The sequence below is a fragment of the Engystomops pustulosus genome, chromosome 8 (assembly GCF_040894005.1).
Source record: "Engystomops pustulosus chromosome 8, aEngPut4.maternal, whole genome shotgun sequence".
Lineage (NCBI taxonomy): Eukaryota > Metazoa > Chordata > Amphibia > Anura > Leptodactylidae > Engystomops > Engystomops pustulosus.
In genome coordinates this window covers 71340736-71361271 of record NC_092418.1, presented here as the reverse complement: position 1 = coordinate 71361271, position 20536 = coordinate 71340736, and the positions used below count along the sequence as shown (strand labels likewise).

Below are 20536 nucleotides of genomic sequence, written 5' to 3'. Positions count from 1 at the left end.
GTGGGGAGGAGTGGATGGGAGGGGTCGGCTGAACAGGACACACTTCCTGTGATGCCAGGGAATCTAACATTTTCTGTTGATTTATGTGGGTGCGAAGGAAACCTTTTTTCGCTAAAAGGAGGGTGTCCATTAATAGGATTGTGCTTACAGGTTCTTTAACTTTGGCATGCCACAAGGACGAATATGCTATACAGTTGTTTGATGACTTGACAAACAGAGGGGAGAGCAGTTTTTGTTTAGATTAAATATTTTCATGATTTTATTAACCGTATCCAAATATTACATAGGAACCCCACCCGACTCGGCTATCTGCAGATGAAGCTTTACTGAAACAGACCAAACTAGACAATGGAACGCTGAACTTGTTCCAAAACCTCACGGAGCTGAAGTCGTTCTTCATAAAGGTACGTGTTAAGAAGTAACTACGGCGTTGGTTCTGACAATTATTTGTTCTGACCGTGTGCTGACGTTTCCAGCCTGGCTGGCTTGGATGGATTGAGCGATGAGAAATAGGTCCTGGTCTATGACTAGCAGTGTGGGGAGGCATGGTGCACTGTACAGTAGAAGGCTATGGGACTGTCAGAGTACTGCCAGCTCACTACCTCTGTACACAGTCGTGTGCATTAGGCTTAAAAGTATTAGTGGAACAATACAAGGATTGTAAATAAATGTTACTTGACTTGTTCTCCTTGCAGGGCATAAGTGATGAAATTCCTGTGGTTAAAGCCATTGTCCCAAAGAGTCAGCTCCGCTCCTTTATATCCCAGGGAAGCCCCGAAACATTGGTAAGTTATTAATAATTGTATTTAGCTTAATAGGGAACTGTTGGATGTCTTATCAGTTTTCTGAGATTGAGTCTGGTGTCAGGTTTTATGTCTTATGCATTTCCTGGACCAAACTAAATGCATGGGTAAATACGATATGGTTTTATATAGGGATATATGTGGATAAACCACTGCAAAGGTACGTAAAACCGATATTAAAACCACCAAACTGATCATTTTTTTTTGCTATCCATACTTTTCATTTAAAAAAAATAAATGTTGATGTCTGATCCACTTTCAGTAGTGGTTATAACTTTGTATGGATTGGGGTGAAACCCTTCAATGTCACTTATTCTGTTTCCTCTTTGGCTGGTTTAGGTAACCATAAATCAGAGCCTGGTTATAGGAACCCATGGATGGCTGCCATATGACAAAAACATCTCAAATTATTTTACCTTTACCAAGGACCAAACTGTATCTAATCAGAGGCAAGTGTGAATCTGGATAATATCATAAAACATATACAGTATCAGAGAATCTTCTTAAGGATTAAAAATATGTAATGTTACTTACTTTATTAACTAACCATTGTGCCAATTCCTGTTCACTTCCTCAATCTTATGTTGATTGTGTGATTAGAGAGGACCTATGCAAAGTCCTGACATGTCTTTGTAGTATTACCGGATTTTCCGGACTATAAGACACTTTTTAGCAAGAAAATTTGTTGTGTGTGTGTGTATATAGTAGCGCTGAGTGTGTGTGCGTGTATATAGCAGTGCTGAGTGTGTGTGTGCGTGTGTATAGCAGCTCTGAGTGTGTGTGTGCGTGTGTATAGCAGCGCTGAGTGTGTGTGTGCGCGTGTATAGCAGCGCTGAGTGTGTGTGTGTGCGCGTGTATAGCAGCGCTGAGTGTGTGTGTGCGTGTGTATAGCAGCGCTGAGTGTGTGCGTGTGTATAGCAGCGCTGAGTGCGTGCGTGTGTATAGCAGCGCTGAGTGTGTGTGTGCGTGTGTATAGCAGCGCTGAGTGTGTGTGTGCGTGTGTATAGCAGCACTGAGTGTGTGTGCGTGTGTATAGCAGCGCTGAGTGTGTGTGCGTGTGTATAGCAGCGCTGAGTGTGTGTGTGCGTGTGTATAGCAGCGCTGAGTGTGTGTGTGCGTGTGTATAGCAGCGCTGAGTGTGTGTGTGCGTGTGTATAGCAGCGCTGAGTGTGTGTGTGCGTGTGTATAGCAGCGCTGAGTGTGTGTGTGCGTGTGTATAGCAGCGCTGAGTGTGTGTGTGCGTGTGTATAGCAGCGCTGAGTGTGTGTGTGCGTGTGTATAGCAGCGCTGAGTGTGTGTATGCGTGTGTATAGCAGCACTGAGTGTATGTGTGCGTGTGTATAGCAGCGCTGAGTGTGTGTGTGCGCGCGTGTGTATAGCAGCGCTGAGTGTGTGCGCACGTGCGTATAGCAGCGCTGAGTGTGTGTGCGCACGTGCGTATAGCAGCGCTGAGTGTGTGTGCGCACGTGCGTATAGCAGCGCTGAGTGTGTGTGTGCACGTGCGTATAGCAGCGCTGAGTGTGTGTGCGCACGTGCGTATAGCAGCGCTGAGTGTGTGTGCGCACGTGTGTATAGCAGCGCTGAGTGTGTGTGCGCACGTGTGTATAGCAGCGCTGAGTGTGTGTGCGCACGTGTGTATAGCAGCGCTGAGTGTGTGTGCGCGTGTGTATAGCAGCGCTGAGTGTGTGTGCGCGTGTGTGCACCAGCGCTGAGTGTGTGTGTACGTGTGTGCACCATATAGTCTGAAAGAATGTGATATGTTTTCATTAATAAACCAATTCTGATAAATATTTTCTTTGCAGTGTGCAATTTGTATGTACTTCTTATTTGACTTATTTTTTTCTTTTTCAGAACTCAGAGGGTTGTGTCTGGCCCATTTGCCCCTGGCCTTGAGATAACCTCAAAACTGTTTGTTGTGTCTCATGATGGGAAAGTCTTGTTCAGTGGTGGTCACTGGGATAACAGCATCCGAGTAACATCATTGGCCAAAGGCAAAGTGATTGGACAACACATCAGGCATATGGGTAAGGATCAAATTTGTATACATAACCAAAATGTTATTCTTATAATGTAGAATATTGATTCCTTTTATTTTTCTATTTTTTACTGCATTTTAGACATTGTGACTTGTTTAGCCACAGATTACTGTTGTATGAATCTTATTTCTGGCTCTCGGGACAGAACTTGTATGATCTGGCAGATCTCACAACAGGTTGGTCATTTATTCTTTGTTGTTAAACTTTTTTTTTTAATTTATTTTATTTATAACATGTTTTAGAATGGTACAACACTACAGATCATATCATATACAAAAGAATAGTAGTTTATGCACTACACATTATATTATGTTTGTCTTCACAGTCATTTATACTTATGACATTTATTTTTGTAAATAGCTGCAGTATTTTGACAAATTTCAGAAAACAGAAGTTAAAAAAAAAACAAATAATGGCGGGGGGGGGGGGGTCAAATTTCTTTATCAAAATCTGCAGATTTTGATAAAGTAATTCTACAGTGTGAACTCCTGTGCAGCCCTTGGTAACAGACCTGTCATTGCACAGTACAGGAGTCCTTGAATCACACAGAAATCGGATACAAGGACTCCCTGTCTGCTGACCAGGGCTACAACTAGCAGGACTCTACAGGTTTTCTTTGTGTGAGGGTGACACATTGGCTGCATTGGTAGTATGGAAACAAAACCTTGGGGAATTTTTAATAAAATCTTGTTGAAAAGCTTATTCCTATAATTAAAATGGACGTTACCAGTAATAGGTCAGCAGCTATACGTTTTCATAGAAAATGTGTATATATTTACGGTATATATTCTTTCCAGGGTGGTGTTTCTGGTGACCTCTCGGCTAAGCCTATACAGATCCTTTATGGTCACACAGATGAAATAACTAGTGTTGGCATCAGCACGGAGCTGGATACGGCTGTTTCTGGATCCAGAGTAAGATCAATCTACTTCCTTCAGTATAATCCCCTCTTGTTTTGTTGTTGGACCAAATTTTGCTATTTATGGTTGTTCTTGTTGTAGGATGGGACAGTAATCATTCACACAATCAGAAGAGGCCAATACATGAGGACATTGAAGCCACCAACGGACAGTTCACTTGTCATGACTATTCCTAATCTGGCCGTCTCTTGGGATGGACATATTGTCGTTCATAGCAGCTTGGAAGGGAAAGGAACCCTTAAAGTGAGCCCTAAATATTGTTGTTGTTGTTTTGAGTTTATTTTCTTTTAAGGGGTTTTCCCACAAAGGAAATTTAGGCACTATCCCCGGGATAGGGCCTAACTTGCTGATCAGTGGGGGTCACCCCCTTGCCGCTCCTCAGGCATGACTTTGACAATTTTTCATTTAGAGTTGCATATAATTTTGGGGGCAAAAATCTAAAAAAAAGGGCTAATCTTTTACAGTCATTTTAAAAGTAGTTGCTGTAGATTTAGTTCCTGCACTGCATGCTAGCAAGACCAAAGTCATTAAAGGGTTAAACAGGATGTTTAATGTAAAAGTTCCTAGTAAAAGTCCATCTTTTGAGACTGTAGTTTTCTGGTTTGATGTTGCAGGCTGGTACTTAATATAATTTAGTATTTTTTGGACTAGAAGGTACATTTTAAAGCAAAAAAAATCTTGCATAAAAATGTATTGATAACTTCTGATACATGTCTGTGCACGCATATATTACCTGCCCCTCCATACATACAGCAGTAACTTCTGTAGATTCTTACACTTATTACCTGTAGGACGGGGAAATGGCGACTGTAATGGAAATATACCGTAATACATGGCAATATACAATTCATTGTAAAGATAAATTACTATTTATTGTATCCTTTTATATTTTTATATGTACAGGCAGTTCCTGGGTTACGTACAAGATAGGGTCCGTAGGTTTGTTCTTAAGTTGAATTTGTATGCAAGTCGAAACTGTATATTTTAAAATTGTAGTTCCAGACAAAAAAATGTTGGCCCCAGTGACAATTGGAGTTTAAACATTTTTACACCTTGTCCCACAGAAAACAAGTCCTCATATGGCTGGGTAAAAAAGTTAAGGCTTTTAGAATGTAGGAATGTTAAAAAATAAGTAAATAAATAAACAAAGATAAAAACATAAAAAGTCCTTAACTTGAGGGGGGTTAATTATTGTCGATTATATCTGCCTTATGCTATAGGTCTACCTGACCTTTAGACCTACCCACAGCATAAAAGGGAATAAACACATTGACTGGCTAATAGTCATAAAATGTGTTTCTAATTCTATAAAGTATTGTATTAAGTACCACTGCCCCTCCTCTTACCAAACACCAGCTATAGAGCCCCTCCACCACGTCTGCCTCACCACCCAATAATAGTCCGGCCATAGTAGTGTCCTGTCTGACATTTCCCAGATAAGAATCATCTCCCTTTACCAGGTTTGTGTAATGTGTTTGATACCATACAAAGCACTGTATATGCTGCTACCTACTGCGCTGCCAGGATCTACTCCACAGGCCAATGTGGAGGAGGAAATGTGCGTCTTATACACGCATTTCCACAGAATCGCATCCCTACAAAGTACATTTTGCATGGATGTAGTTATTTGGAATTGTGTTTCTTATTTTTTAGAACAAGAATGCTTTACATCTCTTCAGTGTAAATGGAAAATACCTGGGCAGTGAGGGCCTAAAGGAGCAGATAATGGACATGTGCGTCAGCGGGGAATACATAGTCATTGGGAGCCGCCAGGGCCATCTGTCTATACGTGATTTGTACAGGTGAGTAACGGGGGCCGATCAGCTTCACTATAACGGTCATTCTTTACACTGAAAAAGAATTATTAAATTACCAGAGTATTATGTATAATGCCATATAATGTACAGGAGTTTGTATAGAATATTAACAGCTGTAACCTCTTCATCTGCAGTTTGAGTCTTAGTGTTTCACCTTTAACCATGCGAGTTCCAATTCATTGTGTTTCGGTGATTAAAGAAAACAGTCACATTCTCGTGGGGCTAGAAGACGGCAAACTCATCATCATTGGTGTTGGCAAGCCAGCAGAGGTAAGTATTATAGAGATCCTAATGTCCCAGTATGTGGATGACTGGGGCTCATGGGCAACTTCTTAGATGTAAGTAATCTCTAAGTGCTATGACACTGTATGGGCTGCCTGATATCTGGAGGGGATCAAAAAGATGCTAAAATGTCTGTCATGATATACTGTATAGAGATGAATTGGTTATACTACTTTTACTACCTCTTGAGTGTTTTTACACTGAATATTTGGAGTCATAATGCATCATCCATTAGCTCCAATGTATTAAAAGAATGTCATGTAGTAGTTTTTTTTTTTATAATGGATTCCTCTGTGTGGTCATATGTGCATATATAACTCCTATAAACCTTTGTAAAGAAAATCTACCATCAAAATTCAGCATGATAAACCAGGGGCACTTACTCATAGATTCAGACACTGTGACTGGGGTAGTCTTCTCTTATATTTTATGGTGTGACTGGAGCTCTGTATAGTCTTCAAGTCCCTTAATGTTCATCCAAATTCATGTGCTTTATGTGTACACCTTTCAATAAAATCGCTTGTCCTGTTGGACCATTAATATTCCAGACGAAAATAAGGCACCACCCAGACACGGAACCGCTGAAATATATTTCTAGTCCTTAAGATTCTCCTAGTAGCATATCCCACAAAGAATGTAGACAGTTCCAAAAGTTCAGTAGTTTATTATAAAATCTACCCGCAAATGATCAGATAAAATTGTGCAATATAAAATCCACGAGGACGCCAAGTCACTGCTGGACCCTGGGTTTTGCACCTTAGCTTCTTCCGGGGCACCGTCCTGGGACCGTTGTTTGAGCTCCCCCTACAGATAAGGTGCTGCATCACTTTGAAACTATTATTCTCTTATTTTTGTTATCCTTCCTTCTAAATGTAACTTTTTAAATTATGCAAATACTTTTCGCATAATTTTCGCAAAATCATAATTTTGAAAGTTGATTTTAGAAGGAAGGCTGACATGAATAACAAACATAAGTTTACCACAGTCACTGTATCTAGTTCTATAAGTAAGTGTCTTTGGTTTATCTTTGCTTAATTTCGATTGTAGATTTCCAAAAAGTGTTCAGCAAGATACCATACCATACCAGCAGGGACCCTCCACAGAACATATGGAAAATTCCATACATATATCATCATTACAATCGAATACAAAGACAACTTTTTGTTGATTTTACTCTTCTCATTTACAAGATTTGATCTTTTTTTATTATTATTATTTTATTGCCTAGTAGTTTTCTGCTCTTTTTATTGTTATTAACTAGTGGATTTCCTTTTTCTAGGCAAAATCAGGTCAAATTTCTAGGAAGCTTTTTGGATCGAGCAGGAGACTCAGCCAGATCTCATCAGGAGAGACTGAATATAACACTCAAGATTCCTAGTCTGAGAATATGACTGTGTGAGGCTGCTCAGAGAGAGCAGCTCTGAACCTGATCCTTGTCACCATGTTCCAGGGATCAGGGTCAGTGAAGGCTACACACTACATAGTGGTGATCCGAGGAGGTATACACACAAGTGCATTTCCTTTTTTTCATTGCTGCTTTACTGTTCTGCCGCCGTGTCTGGCAGTAGAAAAGTAACTTATGTGTAAACTCTAGCACTTGTCTTCTGTACGTCCGTTCTCCTTTTGGTTGCACTACTTCTCACCTTTTTATATTTGCCCTTAATGATCAGCATTGGTGTTAGATTGGAGCTGCCTAGCACTGTTGGGGCCATCACTACATTCCTGCTTTGTGTATTAGAAGGACTTTACATGGTGGGACATTTCCAAGCAAAGTTTTATGTACTGGATAGTGAAATGACAATGAAGCCTTTTATATTCTATTCGATGATTTGTTTCCAATCCTTAATATGTCATTTTGTATTTATTCCTGTGTTGCAGTAATAATTTTATTTGTGCCTTTGCATTCATCTGCCTAGCGAGAAATCTTTGTGATGCATGTCGGTTACACATACGGTTACAGGACCTGAAATGTAAAATATGATCACAGGGTGTCCATCCATTGGAACATATCAGCAGTGCTCTGTGTGAAGCCGAGGAGTAAGTGTTTCATTCCCCTACAGTCCCACCATAGGGGAAATATGGTATTTCCAAGTTCTGGTAGAAAATTGTGGTCTGTCCACGTAGTGTATGGACGTGCCGGCTCCATTACTGCTAGAAACTGTCTTTATAGCCCCTCACAATTGCGGATGAATGAATGAACCTTAATGGGTTTTATAAACCAGACAACCATTTATTCCCATTATATAGAAATACCATTAGGACTGGTACATATATCATTATTAATTATAGGTCCAAAGGCCCAATAGGTTTTACTAGGCTCTAGTGGTATAATGGAAGCCATACACAACAACAATAACCTATAGGCTTTTACCTCTGGGTTTCAGATGGACACTATAGATGCACCATTATTAGGAAGCAATGCTCCATAAGGTGCAAATATAATCCCAATTCACTTCTATACTGTCACTACATCAAACATTTATCAGTATCTACTAAAGCGAGAACTTGTGTGCAATCGTTGTGTATATTTATTTTTATTTATTATCTGATGCATTATACTGTACACTTCATTGTTCGGTCATATTCCAGCAAATTCATTAATATCACTTTCATTCCATTGGCTTCTCAGGCTCTGTTCACACCACAGTTCCCTGGATCTTAGTAATTTGCCTACATAATATCCCTGCTGGGCTTTGGTAACTGCCCTCTAGTGGTGACATGTGGACTTTGCACCTCTGAGATTGCAGAATGCTCAGTAGGTAATTGGCTTTAGTAGTCATGTGTACATGATGGACATGCGACCCCTGCAGAATAGATCGATCATAAAGATCGACAGAAAGACTGGGGTGACCTTGTGTTTACCAGATGTGTGCTGTCCGTGGAGACTGGAAGTATGTATTAGTTAACACGGTTATGTTGCCGCTGGTAAAGATATTTCTATATAATGCCGGGCTCCCATCCACCACTGCAGGCCAATATTTGCCCAGTTTCCACAGGCTGCGCAAGTTTGTGTGCATGAGCCCACTTACTCATAGATCCAGGGGCTGTGACTATGGTAATCTTCTTATATTTGTTATCCCTGACCTCCCTGTTTCTCAAGCTGCAGCTTCTCAGGCTGTTACACTGCAGAGGAGTAACAACCCGCCCCCCCCCCCCCCCCGCACGCTTTCCCCCACTGTGTTTTGAAACTTCCTCTGTTACAGTGAGATTACATCAGGTATCGGGAAGGGTGAAGTGCTGAGGGAGCAAGGGGAGATAACAGCCTGTGAAGCTGGAAAGCACTGGTAACATCTCCCAGAGCCCCTCATTAGCATAATTTTAAATGTTGATTTTATAAGGAAGGAGGCCATGGACAAATATAAGATGTATGTGATAGTTAAGCGGATCTATTCCTCCCAATGCACATGGCTGTCTGCAACAAGCCTGCCATGGGTTCATAGTCTTTGGTGGCCTACAATGTGTAATTTTATTTGCTGCTGTAACTATGAGGGTGCGTTCACATGTTCGGTATTTCATTCGCAGTTTTGGATGTCCAAAACAGGAGTGGAGTTAAAAATAAATAAATTAATAAAAAATGAGCATGGATAGTGGCTCTCAATTATGTGTGCTTACCCATTCTAATACACACCTGCTTTTAGCTTCAAAAACTGCATCTGAAAAACTGATGGTGTGAATGCGCCCTTACATTATTCTAAAAATGTTTTATTTAACAAGACTTGACTCAACTCCAAACTCACTAAACGCCTTGTCCACCAAATTTTCAGCTCAATGTTAGTTGTATTTTTAGAATTTTACGCTTGAGTCTTGGTCTCCAGATGAAATAATATTTATATACAAGACATTCTTAACTTTGTAGAATCTTCTTTTACATATAAGAGTAGGTGATCTTTTTCTTACATGTAATATAGTTTTTTTTCACTCACAAAACTATTTTAGATTTTTTAACTAATGAAACATTCACGTCTTCCAGGGGTTTTCTCCCTCATTCCATGTCTTTACAGGCTTGGCTTACACATATTAGTTTTGTCATTTATATTGTGTTATGTTCTTGAAGATGCAGCGGAGCGGAGTTTGTCATCTGCAAAGAATACAGAACACAGCTCTGCTGCTCGAGGGACTGACCAGTAATTATTACCACCTTTATCATTTTTTTTTAATCATTTGTATATGAAGTAATATTTGTGACTGGAGTAAAAGAGGCCGAGATCTCATTTAGTTTTATGGAACTTTTAATAAACTCTAATTTTGCAGCTTTTCTTTACTCCGCATAAATATTTCTCAGGATTTTGTGCAGACAAGTATTTCATATTAAACATCTGCCTTTCTGAATAATATACTTTTTATTTCTGGCTTGAATTGAAATTTTGTGCAATATTTTTATGTTTGAGATCATGTTCTCCTCTCGGTGACATTGGGATACTGACCATGTGCATATCACCAGACTGCATGTACAGTAATGGCGCTGAAAGGATTGTGTGTGTGTATATCAGCTCTATGTTATGTACAGGGTGGTTGTGGTTGTTTTTAAAATGTTTTGCACTTTTCTAGAGATTTGTACAATGTAACAGTTTAATATTTTGTATAGACTATATTTGAATTAAGTTTTGTAAATATGATAACTTGGGAGCAGATGGAATAAAACTTTGGATAACGCTTGCAATATTTGTATGTGTGCTCATTTTTTATGTTTTTTTTTTTTTTTAATGTACCGTATATGGAAAAGAAAAGAGTTTCATTTTTAGCCGTCTCTGACGAGTTCTGGAATAACTGTCTAAGTTCTGTAGACTGAAAACGTCATAAGACTTGGGTTTGTTACCATTTTATTTCTGTTTTGTTTTCATTTTCATTAAAACTTGTTAGTATTTGCAGGTCTCTTGCAAACAAGCTGGCTATAACCTTCTGTCCCATGTGTGATCAGATAGAATAGTATCTGTACGAGGGATAATCAGGTTCATCAGAAGAGCTCAGTCTCGTATAAGGAATGTCTTGGAGCAGACTACAGAATTTCTTTTAAGATGCTGCCTGCATTTACCACAGCTAGGTGTGACCCAGGTTCCAGATCCATGTGTATGAAGCATTACAACTTGAGTACAAAGATAGTGTTTAACTATACTAAGGCTTGTACACTAGATTTTTGGCATACAAGCTTTAACATAATCACAATTTATTGAGTACAGCCATAAATTGCGTTAACCTCTCATGTCACCTTCATGCCCAGTGCCTGCGCACAGCCGAATATATCAGGAGGGGTATAATCCTATGCTGCCACATGATGTTCCAAGGTATGATAAATCCCCCCTTTTATGTGTATATTCGTAGCTAAAAGACAATAAAATAATGAGACATTTGTGAAGGTAGAATGTATTTCACAAAATTGCAGTAGAAGCCATTTATTGTCACATTCATTAACTATTGGTTCAGGAGGAAACTGAAGTCTTGTTCAGGCTCGTGTTCTGTTGGAGATTTTCCTCTGTAATAGAAGATGATAGCGTAGACTTTTAGGATGCTGTCACACTTTTTAAGCGCATGTGTTTTTACATGTTAATGTGCATTTGGCTGGTTTGACAGAATTTTTCTTAATTTTGGGAAATGTAAGCAGCTGCGTTAACATTTTTACCGCTACACTTCCAGCAATGAAGAAAAATGCATGGAAACAGGTAACACGCATGTGGTTAGACAATACACTACACCGGGCGCTAGTTACCGATTGTATGTGTTTCCATAGAAATTAATAGGGACATGCCACGGCCCCATCGCATGTGTGTTTTGACTCTAAACATGCCATCACACAAGTAGTCTGAGGGTGGGATCACACGTTCAGTTTTTCAGATGCAGTTTTTCATGCCCAAACCAGGAGTGGAGTGAAAATAGAGAAGGAGCAGCTTCTCTCAATTATATGTTCTCACCCATTATCATCCACACCTGCTTTTGGCTTCAAAAACAGCATTTGAAAAACTGAACGTGTGGCAGCACCCTGACAGTTTAAATAAATTCTGACCTCTTCACTAAAAAAAATACCAAAAAAAACAGTGTTGATAAGACTCGCCAGCCCCAAACCAGTACAGCTGAACTGCACACAACTAGTCAGGCAAGTTCAGTTGAACCAGGTTTGAACTGATCAGGGCATCTGCACAGTAGAAAAACAGTGTGGTGCATTCACACGTGGCGTTCTGGCAAATGTGTCAAAATGCAGACACTTTAAAAGTGTTTGTCTTCATTGCTGAAGTGTAAGCAGCTGTGTCCCAATGTTAACACAGCTGATTACATTTCCAGCAATGAAGAAAAATGCATATCAGCTGTGTTAACATTGGGATATAGCTGCTTACACTTCAACGGGTGTTCTTGTCTGGGCACTCACATTCAGTTTCATTAATCTGCCATATGTAAACATTTCTTCAATTTGATGTTATTAAAAAAAAATGTTCCTGTGTGCATCCTACGGTGAGGTGAGTACTGCAGTGAAACAGGGGGCTTTGACATCCCTGCTCCATTACAGAGAGCAGTAGACCCAGTGATGTCATTAACTTGCGCCACCTGCTCCAAGCAGCTGACTACATTGCAGGGAGCAGGGGCGCGGTATGATGATGTCACCGTGCTCGTCCTGCACACAGATAAGAGGAGGAGGAAGTGAAATGCAGTGTTAACAGCAATGTAATTAGGCACATGCGTGAATGCACTATTAGAATCCGCACAAATTATTGATTCTGGGTGTGGAATAAAACCTTTTATAATGCAAATAAAACTAGCCAATTTAAAATGGTTTTTACTTCTTCAGAATGACCACTCTGTAAATTTAGCATCCATGATAACTTTAAATCCATCAGTCAGACTGACCTTGTCTGTAAACTTGGCCATGTATGCCAAGGCTAAGGCCGGCGCCACACAGGGCGCTTTGTCTGCGCTTGCAAACGCAAACAAAGTCGCGCCCACCGGGGCGGGCCTCGGCGGTTCTATGGAAACGCCTGCGATCGGGAACGAGCCGCCGGTGTTTTGCGTTAATTTAATGCGAAACACCGGCGGCTCGTTCCCGATCGCAGGCGTTTCCATAGAAACGCCGATGCGATCGGGCCGAGGCCCACCCCGGTGGCCGCGACTTTGTTTGCGTTTGCAAGCGCAGACAAAGCGCCCTGTGTGGCGCCGGCCTAAGACACAAATTTAATGTAGGCAGAAGCCATGCGCCCATCATTCTATGACTATAATGTGTTTGTACCTACAATGCTACTGACTTCATTCATCTGACTATATTTCCAATGAGCAGTTTAAAAACTTTGCCTGAATAAATAAGATTTACATCTTTTGATATTTTAACATGTATAAACTTTGTTTGAACATTACCTCAAAAACAGCCGAGCTTTAGTTACCCCAAGCAGTGTGGCTTTATCTCCCTCCACTAATAACATGCAACCCTCTCGAAGAGCCTGAAAATACACAACACAAGTGCTGGACAAAACTACATTTTGGTTCACAATGACCTGATACTATAAAGTGTCATGAAGTGTAAGAGGCTAGGAAAAATATAAAACCCAACTATAGACATTTACAACATATTTGATCTAGCGGGTTTTGTTTTCACTACATCACATACCTTATTACTATTACTACTATAGGGGAATAAGAAGTGCACTAAAAATACAACTGACTAGTGTTAGTCTGGCCCCCATATATATATATATATATATATATATATATATATATATACACAAAGATTAAATTGATGAACATATGCATTATAATAAAAATGAATCTCATGTCATCTTTACATACAAGCACTGGAGGCGTATCTAGTTCTTCATGATACTGCCTTATGCGCTGTTCCCGGGTCTCCTAGATATAATAAAAAATAATTCCATGACATAATTATTTACCAACATTCATCAATACTAGAACATGATGGAACAATTTTTAGGGATAGTAAAATAAACATACACCCATGTGTTTGCTGTTGACATCTGGATCCAGGTAATGAGGATTTATATTGAATGGTACCAGCCCAAGAGCCTGCAGAGAGGGTGGGTACACAATTGGCATATCATTGGTGGTACAGATGCTGATTGTAGCAACGTTGGTGCCAGCACTGGAACCTATATAAGGGATCCCATCCTGTAAATATAGCAAGAAACGATGTAACTGACTAATAAAATAAAACGCCTGTACAGCATACAAGTAAAAGAATATGGTTTATACAGCTCAGGCTACATTCACAAGAGCACAACCCCCACAAACATCTTCTGGACCTAGCCTTGTGGTGTACCCAGGTTATGGCCCTAGTGTGTAAAGGTCACCTAAGTGAAAGGTATTTACAATGCAGTTAGTATTTTACTATATATTCTAGCTGTGTTTGGGGAGGGGCAAAGGACAACTGTGCAGCTTCACAGGATGTTACACTGTCTTCCCCTCAGCACCCCCTTCTTTCTTCCTTTATGGTGTAAACTCGGGAAAGCTGTCCTTACACACAGTAACAGTCTATGAATCAGCAGCACAGGGGGGCTCTGATAACGGTAATATTACAAGAGGGAGGGGGTAGTGCTGAGCAGGTGGGAGATGGTGACTGTGTAATATCCTGTGAAGCTACAGCACGGATGGACTGTGGTTTCACCCCCTCCAGAGCCCTTCTTAGCATAATTGTAAAAGTTGATTTGAGTAGTTGAACAAATATAAAAAGATTACAGCAGTCACAGTGCCTGGTTTATCATGCTGGACGTTTCTTTCCATATAATACCTCCGGTAGCTTTTCCCGCAACACTACATTCTTACAGAAACACTCCAGTTACAGCTTATCGACATATACCTTGTGCAGGGCCTGAATGGAGAAGCAGGACTCTAGGTTCTAGGAATACAGTGAAATTGAGTCCTGCTCCTCCCTTCAGGCCCGACACCTTGTATTATTCAATGAATTTGCTTTGACTGGAGTGTTCCTGACCCCAATGACTATATCACCTGCTGAGTCTATCCCGTCTTCCAGTGGCATCATAATGGGGTTTGTCACTCTCATGTTTTTTGTAATGTTTGGAAACCAAAGAAGCAGGGGGAACTACCAAATAATCAGACAAATCAAATTTTACTTTCAATGATAAAAGAATAGAATATGAAGAAAGTGCTTAGGATGCAGCATTCAGGTATAGCCGGACATAAAAATAAAGTGCAAGTGCAATAACAACTTCATATATACCCAAATTACTCTCAATCAAATGTGTATTACCCGACTTCAAACTCCCCAATAATCTGTACAATGTAATAACTTCATGAATGAGACTCAGGAATCATACAATTCTATACCCATGGTCAGCTGCAAGTCACCTCCCCAATGTACATCTCAGCACACACTCCTTTATTCAGGTGGGTTATTAGGGAGTTTAACCCTTGAAGTCAGGTCATACACATTTTATTGAGAGTAATTTAATGTTTGGTCTTTCCCAATGGGTGAACCTCCTGCAAGTACTCTGGGTGGGTCTTTCAGTCTGAAGAGATTTCTGAGATAACTTTTCACAGTCCTAATACTACTAAAATAAACAGCTAGTCCAGCTATGTTACACTGCCTGCAAGTTTTCCATGGTAAAAACTGCTAACAGGCTCCTGTTAAAGGGGTATTGCCATATTTAACCATCACATGTTATATCAACAGGATATGAGTATTAAAATCCTATGGATATGCCATTCATGCTCAAGACGGAAGCACCCTAAAGTTTTACTTTATCCACTAACATATTACCTCAACCACTTTTTTTCTGATGACAGGTATCAAATTATTATCGTACAAGGCTTTTAGCAGCCGAAACGTGTTACCACCCCCTACAGTAAGGAAAAGGAGAACAATGTTTAGTTATCAATGACTTACATGGAGATAGAAGTAATAATGTAGACTTCTATGCAGTTAGGTGAGATTCTAGAACATTAAAGGAAATCTAACATATGAAAATGGTCTTTCTGACCCAACATACCTGTACATAGAGGTAGGCAGAGGTCGCTATAACGCCTCTACAAGTGTCTATGACGCTTGTAGAGACTGATTTACTTCCTCAAAAAAACACCAAAAAAAACATTTGGTAATTTTCTTGTTGAAGCGCTGGCTGCCGGTGCTCGAGCAGCCGTACATCCCAGCAGCGCAAACAATGCAACACTGCCCCCTACTTCCTCACCAGACCATATTGCAGCTCGAATAGAAAGCCATGTGCCTGGAGCCAGGTAACATGATGTTTCACTGCACCCACGGGCTGGTGCGGTGAGTAGCTCTGCCCATCCCCGTGCGCATGTGCCAGTACTCCCTAGAGTTTGGTGACGTCACCGACTCTAGGCGCATGAATAGTTATGCTAATGACCAAGCGCCAAACGTCCTGTGTGAGAAACACAGGAGTGCCAAAGGGTCATTAGTATATTTTATAAATCGATTTTTGCACAAAACTAATGATTTCTGTGCCTAAACAAGACAACCTCCAGCATCAGCTTACCTACACCTATGTACAGGTATGTTTGAGTCAGAATTACCATTTTCAAAAGGTACATCCAGGGGCATAACTAGGAAAGACAGGACCCCATAGCAGACATCTGAATGGGCTCCCCCCTTCCCACTTTAAAATACACACACACACACACATTTATATACATAAAAATACAGTTCTTCACTCATACACACACACTTATACATACAACATATAAAACATATACTGTACACCCACATAGAGTGCCATATACAGACGTACAGCATATATACATCACTTATATGTTATATACATACTATGCTGTACAATGTCCAGCAAAATATGTATATAATGGTGCACATCCTTCATTATTTAGTGTTAGCTTGGATGACGGGGCCCCCTGACACTGTGGGCCCCATAGTGGCTGCTATGGCTGCTACCACTGTAGTTACGCCCCTGGGTAGATCTCCTTTAATAGTCCCCTGTGACATTGGTTCTCTGTTCCCTAATAACATGAAAACATAACTAAAAATAATCACTTGAATCATTTTTATTTGCCAAAAATATCTTATCTTATTAATAAGTCATCAATAATAAAACGGTGAGAAAAAAAGGGGTGGATGGCTTCATAAAAAACTTTCTCATGTTATATTTTGATTATGGTATGTGTCCTAATAACAAGGTAACACCAAAGAATTACCAATAAATATGGCCTCTGATTTCAGTACTGCGTCTACAGGATCAGCAGCTTCATGTATGCTGTCTAATGCGTACCCTGAAAGAAAAAATTCACAATTCACAACTTCCGTTATTACAAAGAATGGAAAGCAAAATAACATGACGACAGTGGATGGAAATATGGACAACTGTGAAGCGTTAACTTACCCAAACTCTCAAACTTTTGCCTTGCAGTTTTAGCATATTCATCCCTGTCATGGAGTGCATATGGAATAAAAAGGACCCTTTTCACTTGCCTTAAGAAAAACAAAATCTGTATTTACTTTACAGAACTTAACCATTTTTGACATTTTATTAAGTAAAGGTACAAGATTATAGGAATATTCCAATAGGATCCCACAACCAGTGACAAGAATGGGTCCGTGGGTATGAATAGAAAGCAACTGAGCATGTACACCGCTACTTCAATAAATTCGGCAGGACTGGGGCAGTCAACAGTGTACCTTTCACACTTGCGTTTTTCACGTGCGTGTTCTGCGCATGCTTTTGACAGAACTTGCATTGCACTGTGACACATTGTAATCAATGTTTTTTTTCAGACTCGTATTCTTCGTGAAGCACATACGTGCGTTTTTTAAACGCGCGTTTAAATCTCAGCATGCTATACTTTTTTAAGTCAAGGACGCATGAAAAACGCACCATACAAGTCTATGGAGATGCATCAAAAACGCATCGCACTCTAAGACACATGCAAGTCCATTGCAAGTGCAATGCGTTTTTCACTGATCAATTGCCATAGAAAAGATAAACCTCAGTCCTGTGTCCTTTCGCGGGTGTTATATGGGCGTGAAAATGCATTGAAATTCATTCAAAACGTGTGTGTAAAACACTGAACAAACTGACTGAAAACTGATTGAACTCTGATGAAAAATGTTTTTCACTGACCAAATCCTGATCTAACCCTGATCAGACTCTGACGTGACCTGCAACGCAAGTGTGAAAGGGGCCTTATATTCAGCTTCTCTTCAGCCGTCAACAGGGATTAGTTGTGTCAAAGTTCACATATACAACCTGACATTCAATTTACACAGAGCAAGAGGTTGTTCCTCCTTTGATCATGACATTATGTCATATCTCTTAAAGAATTTAAAATGTTAATTTTTTTTCTTTTAATTATGAACATATTTTAAACAGGCCTTTAATGTGTTCATAAAATCTAATAAAACTTTTGCAACCTGGATTTATTAGTATTTTTTTTAACTTGTTGTCAAAGCCCTACTACTAAAAAAAATCCTTTTTAGACAAGTTACAGTTTCTGTGTACCTGGTCTGTACATTCTCTATTCCAGATTATGTTGGTGCTTTGTAAATAAGAATAATTATTATTATGACAACCAGGTCTAATCTGTTAAACCGGCACATTTGTTGGTAATGGAATTGCAGAATTGATGTGTGATACATTTGTAAACACTAGTACAGTAAGGCCCCTTTCACACTTGCGTTGCAGATCAGGGTGCAATCAGGGTGCTATCAGGGTTTGGTCAGTGAAAAGTTCAATCAATTTTCAATGCAATTTCAATGCGTTTTTCACGCCCAGATAACGTGCGTGAAAAGGACTCGGGACAGAGGTCTATCTTTTCTATGGCAATTGATGTGTGAAAAACGCATTGCACTTGCATTTGACTTACGTGCGTCTCAGACTGCAATGTGTTTTTGATGCATCTCAATAGACTTGTATGATGAATTTTTCACGTGCGTGACTTGCAAAAGCATGCTGAGATTTAAACGCACGTTAAAAAATATGTGTGTGTGTGCGTGGAAAAAAAATGTTAGTCTGAAAACGTCTGGCTCAGAGTGCAGTGCAAGTTCTGCACGGCAAAATCATGCGCAGAATATGCGCGTGAAAAACGTGTTAGACTCTAGATGTACCGTAATTTCTGCTATTTAAAGAAATAATGCATAGCACACAATTGGTTAAAAAATACATGTGTATAAGGGTACATTCACACGCAGCATACCGCTGTGTGCTGGAGAGGAGGAGGAGGTGGCCCCTCCTCCCCCCATAGAGAATAGCGGCACACGGCCGCACACTCGCCAAAAGATGGAGCATGCTCTATCTTTTTGCGGTGTGCGGCCCGGATCGGTGCCATACATGTGTGGCACTGTATCCCGACTGCGCCGCTATTGCTGTCCCGGCAGACGGCCATATGAATAAGCCCTAAAAATGATGCTGAATATGAACCATACACATTCTAGGAGTTGTCAGACCGTCAGTAGCAATCAGCAGATGTGTTATTAACTTACTCTCCTAGAAACTTCTGGATCTGGTCCTGGCAGTGCTCCAGATAACCCCCTCCATGCAACGTGGAATTGGAGACAAGCAGCAGCCGCTTCAGAGTCATCATTAATGGAACGTATCAGCCAGAAAAGCTGCACTGAATATAAGCTCTGGAGAAAGAAGTAAGAGGTTAAAGTTCTGTGACTAACGCTTCATAATAGCTGACATCTGCAAGTACATCTTCCGCACAAGTTTCCTTTTTTTCTGCTTTTTTTTCCCCCTGAACTTTATTAGACTAGATTCTGCTTATCTAACTAACAATTCAATGATATGTGGCGTACAGACTAAAGGTTAATAACTATACTTTACTTTAAAACAATACATAGCGTAAGACTGAATGTGATTGAAAAAGATACAGGTCTTTTACCCTCAAATGTTTTATTCATAGCCCTAGTCTATGGATTACTTATGGTACCTAATAATATTGTATTTCTCACTTATAGTGCTGTATTATATGTTTTACAATCATTTTCTTATTTTTACCCCAAGTGAGTGGGAGTCATAATCCCTTTGGAAAAGAAGAAACTCCCAACAAAAGACCACATTATAAAAAAAGACATCATAATTCAGGAACACAATGGACAACTTAACCCAATTATGATTGTTTTTGCAAAATAAAGGTTTTATGTTTATTTACTTTGGTAATTTTGTAAAATTAACATTTCTCGTGGCATGGTGTATCCCTTACAAAACAAACAAACAATCAAATTTCGACGAATGTAGATGACATTATTTCCGAAAATATCGAGTGATCATAAATTTTGATCTCCAGCGTATAGTTGGGCATGGAGGCATGCCGCTTCCATATGGTATTCTGCAGCACATTTGCCCTCATTCGTATCAGTTGGCCTGTAGATCATGCTCACGTGTATGTTGTCCAAGTAGGGCAAAAATACTAATTAGGCAATAAGTCTGGCAAACTGCACAGACCAAGAAAGGCACATCAGGGAATCTTTTTGGTGTGGGTGAGCATTATCCGCCTGAAAAATGCAAGTTGCCAGTCCAGCCATGAAAGGCAACACACGTGGCAACAGCACGTCCTGCACATATCACTGAGCTGTCAGTGTCCCTCATAACGCTACTAGGGCTAACTGACTGTTGTATGTGATGGTTCCTTAGATCATCACACCAGCAATGTGTCGCGCCACAGCAAAGGCTCTACATTGGAACCCAAAAAAAAAGCTAGATTTGTCACTATAGTTCAAGTCAATAGCAGTCCAGGTTTCTTGCTCACTCTATTCCAAATGA

General features: G+C 40.1%; 2 protein-coding genes across 6 annotated transcripts in view; one reads left to right on the top strand and one right to left on the bottom strand.

Moving 5' to 3' along the window:
* The window catches only part of NBEAL1 (neurobeachin like 1), an 81191-nt gene extending 72386 nt beyond the window's left edge, over positions 1-8805 (top strand). For both annotated transcript variants that reach the window (XM_072121145.1, XM_072121144.1), the window contains 10 exons: positions 288-404; positions 696-785; positions 1143-1252; positions 2655-2827; positions 2921-3015; positions 3637-3753; positions 3841-4002; positions 5413-5561; positions 5711-5846; positions 7138-8805. In XM_072121145.1, coding sequence (XP_071977246.1) covers positions 288-404; positions 696-785; positions 1143-1252; positions 2655-2827; positions 2921-3015; positions 3637-3753; positions 3841-4002; positions 5413-5561; positions 5711-5846; positions 7138-7236 — 1248 coding nt within the window. In that variant the 3' untranslated portion in view covers positions 7237-8805. The remainder of the gene's footprint in view (positions 1-287; positions 405-695; positions 786-1142; positions 1253-2654; positions 2828-2920; positions 3016-3636; positions 3754-3840; positions 4003-5412; positions 5562-5710; positions 5847-7137) is intronic.
* A 2413-nt stretch (positions 8806-11218) lies between these two features.
* LOC140075358 (alpha-aspartyl dipeptidase) overlaps positions 11219-20536 on the bottom strand; it is a 13370-nt gene continuing 4052 nt past the window's right edge. For all 4 annotated transcript variants that reach the window (XM_072121143.1, XM_072121139.1, XM_072121142.1 and 1 more), the window contains exons 2-9: positions 19255-19398; positions 17159-17247; positions 16974-17048; positions 15568-15647; positions 13785-13958; positions 13623-13682; positions 13194-13276; positions 11219-11328 (exon numbers count right to left, since the gene is read on the bottom strand). In XM_072121143.1, coding sequence (XP_071977244.1) covers positions 11268-11328; positions 13194-13276; positions 13623-13682; positions 13785-13958; positions 15568-15647; positions 16974-17048; positions 17159-17247; positions 19255-19355 — 723 coding nt within the window. In that variant the 5' untranslated portion in view covers positions 19356-19398 and the 3' untranslated portion in view covers positions 11219-11267. The remainder of the gene's footprint in view (positions 11329-13193; positions 13277-13622; positions 13683-13784; positions 13959-15567; positions 15648-16973; positions 17049-17158; positions 17248-19254; positions 19399-20536) is intronic.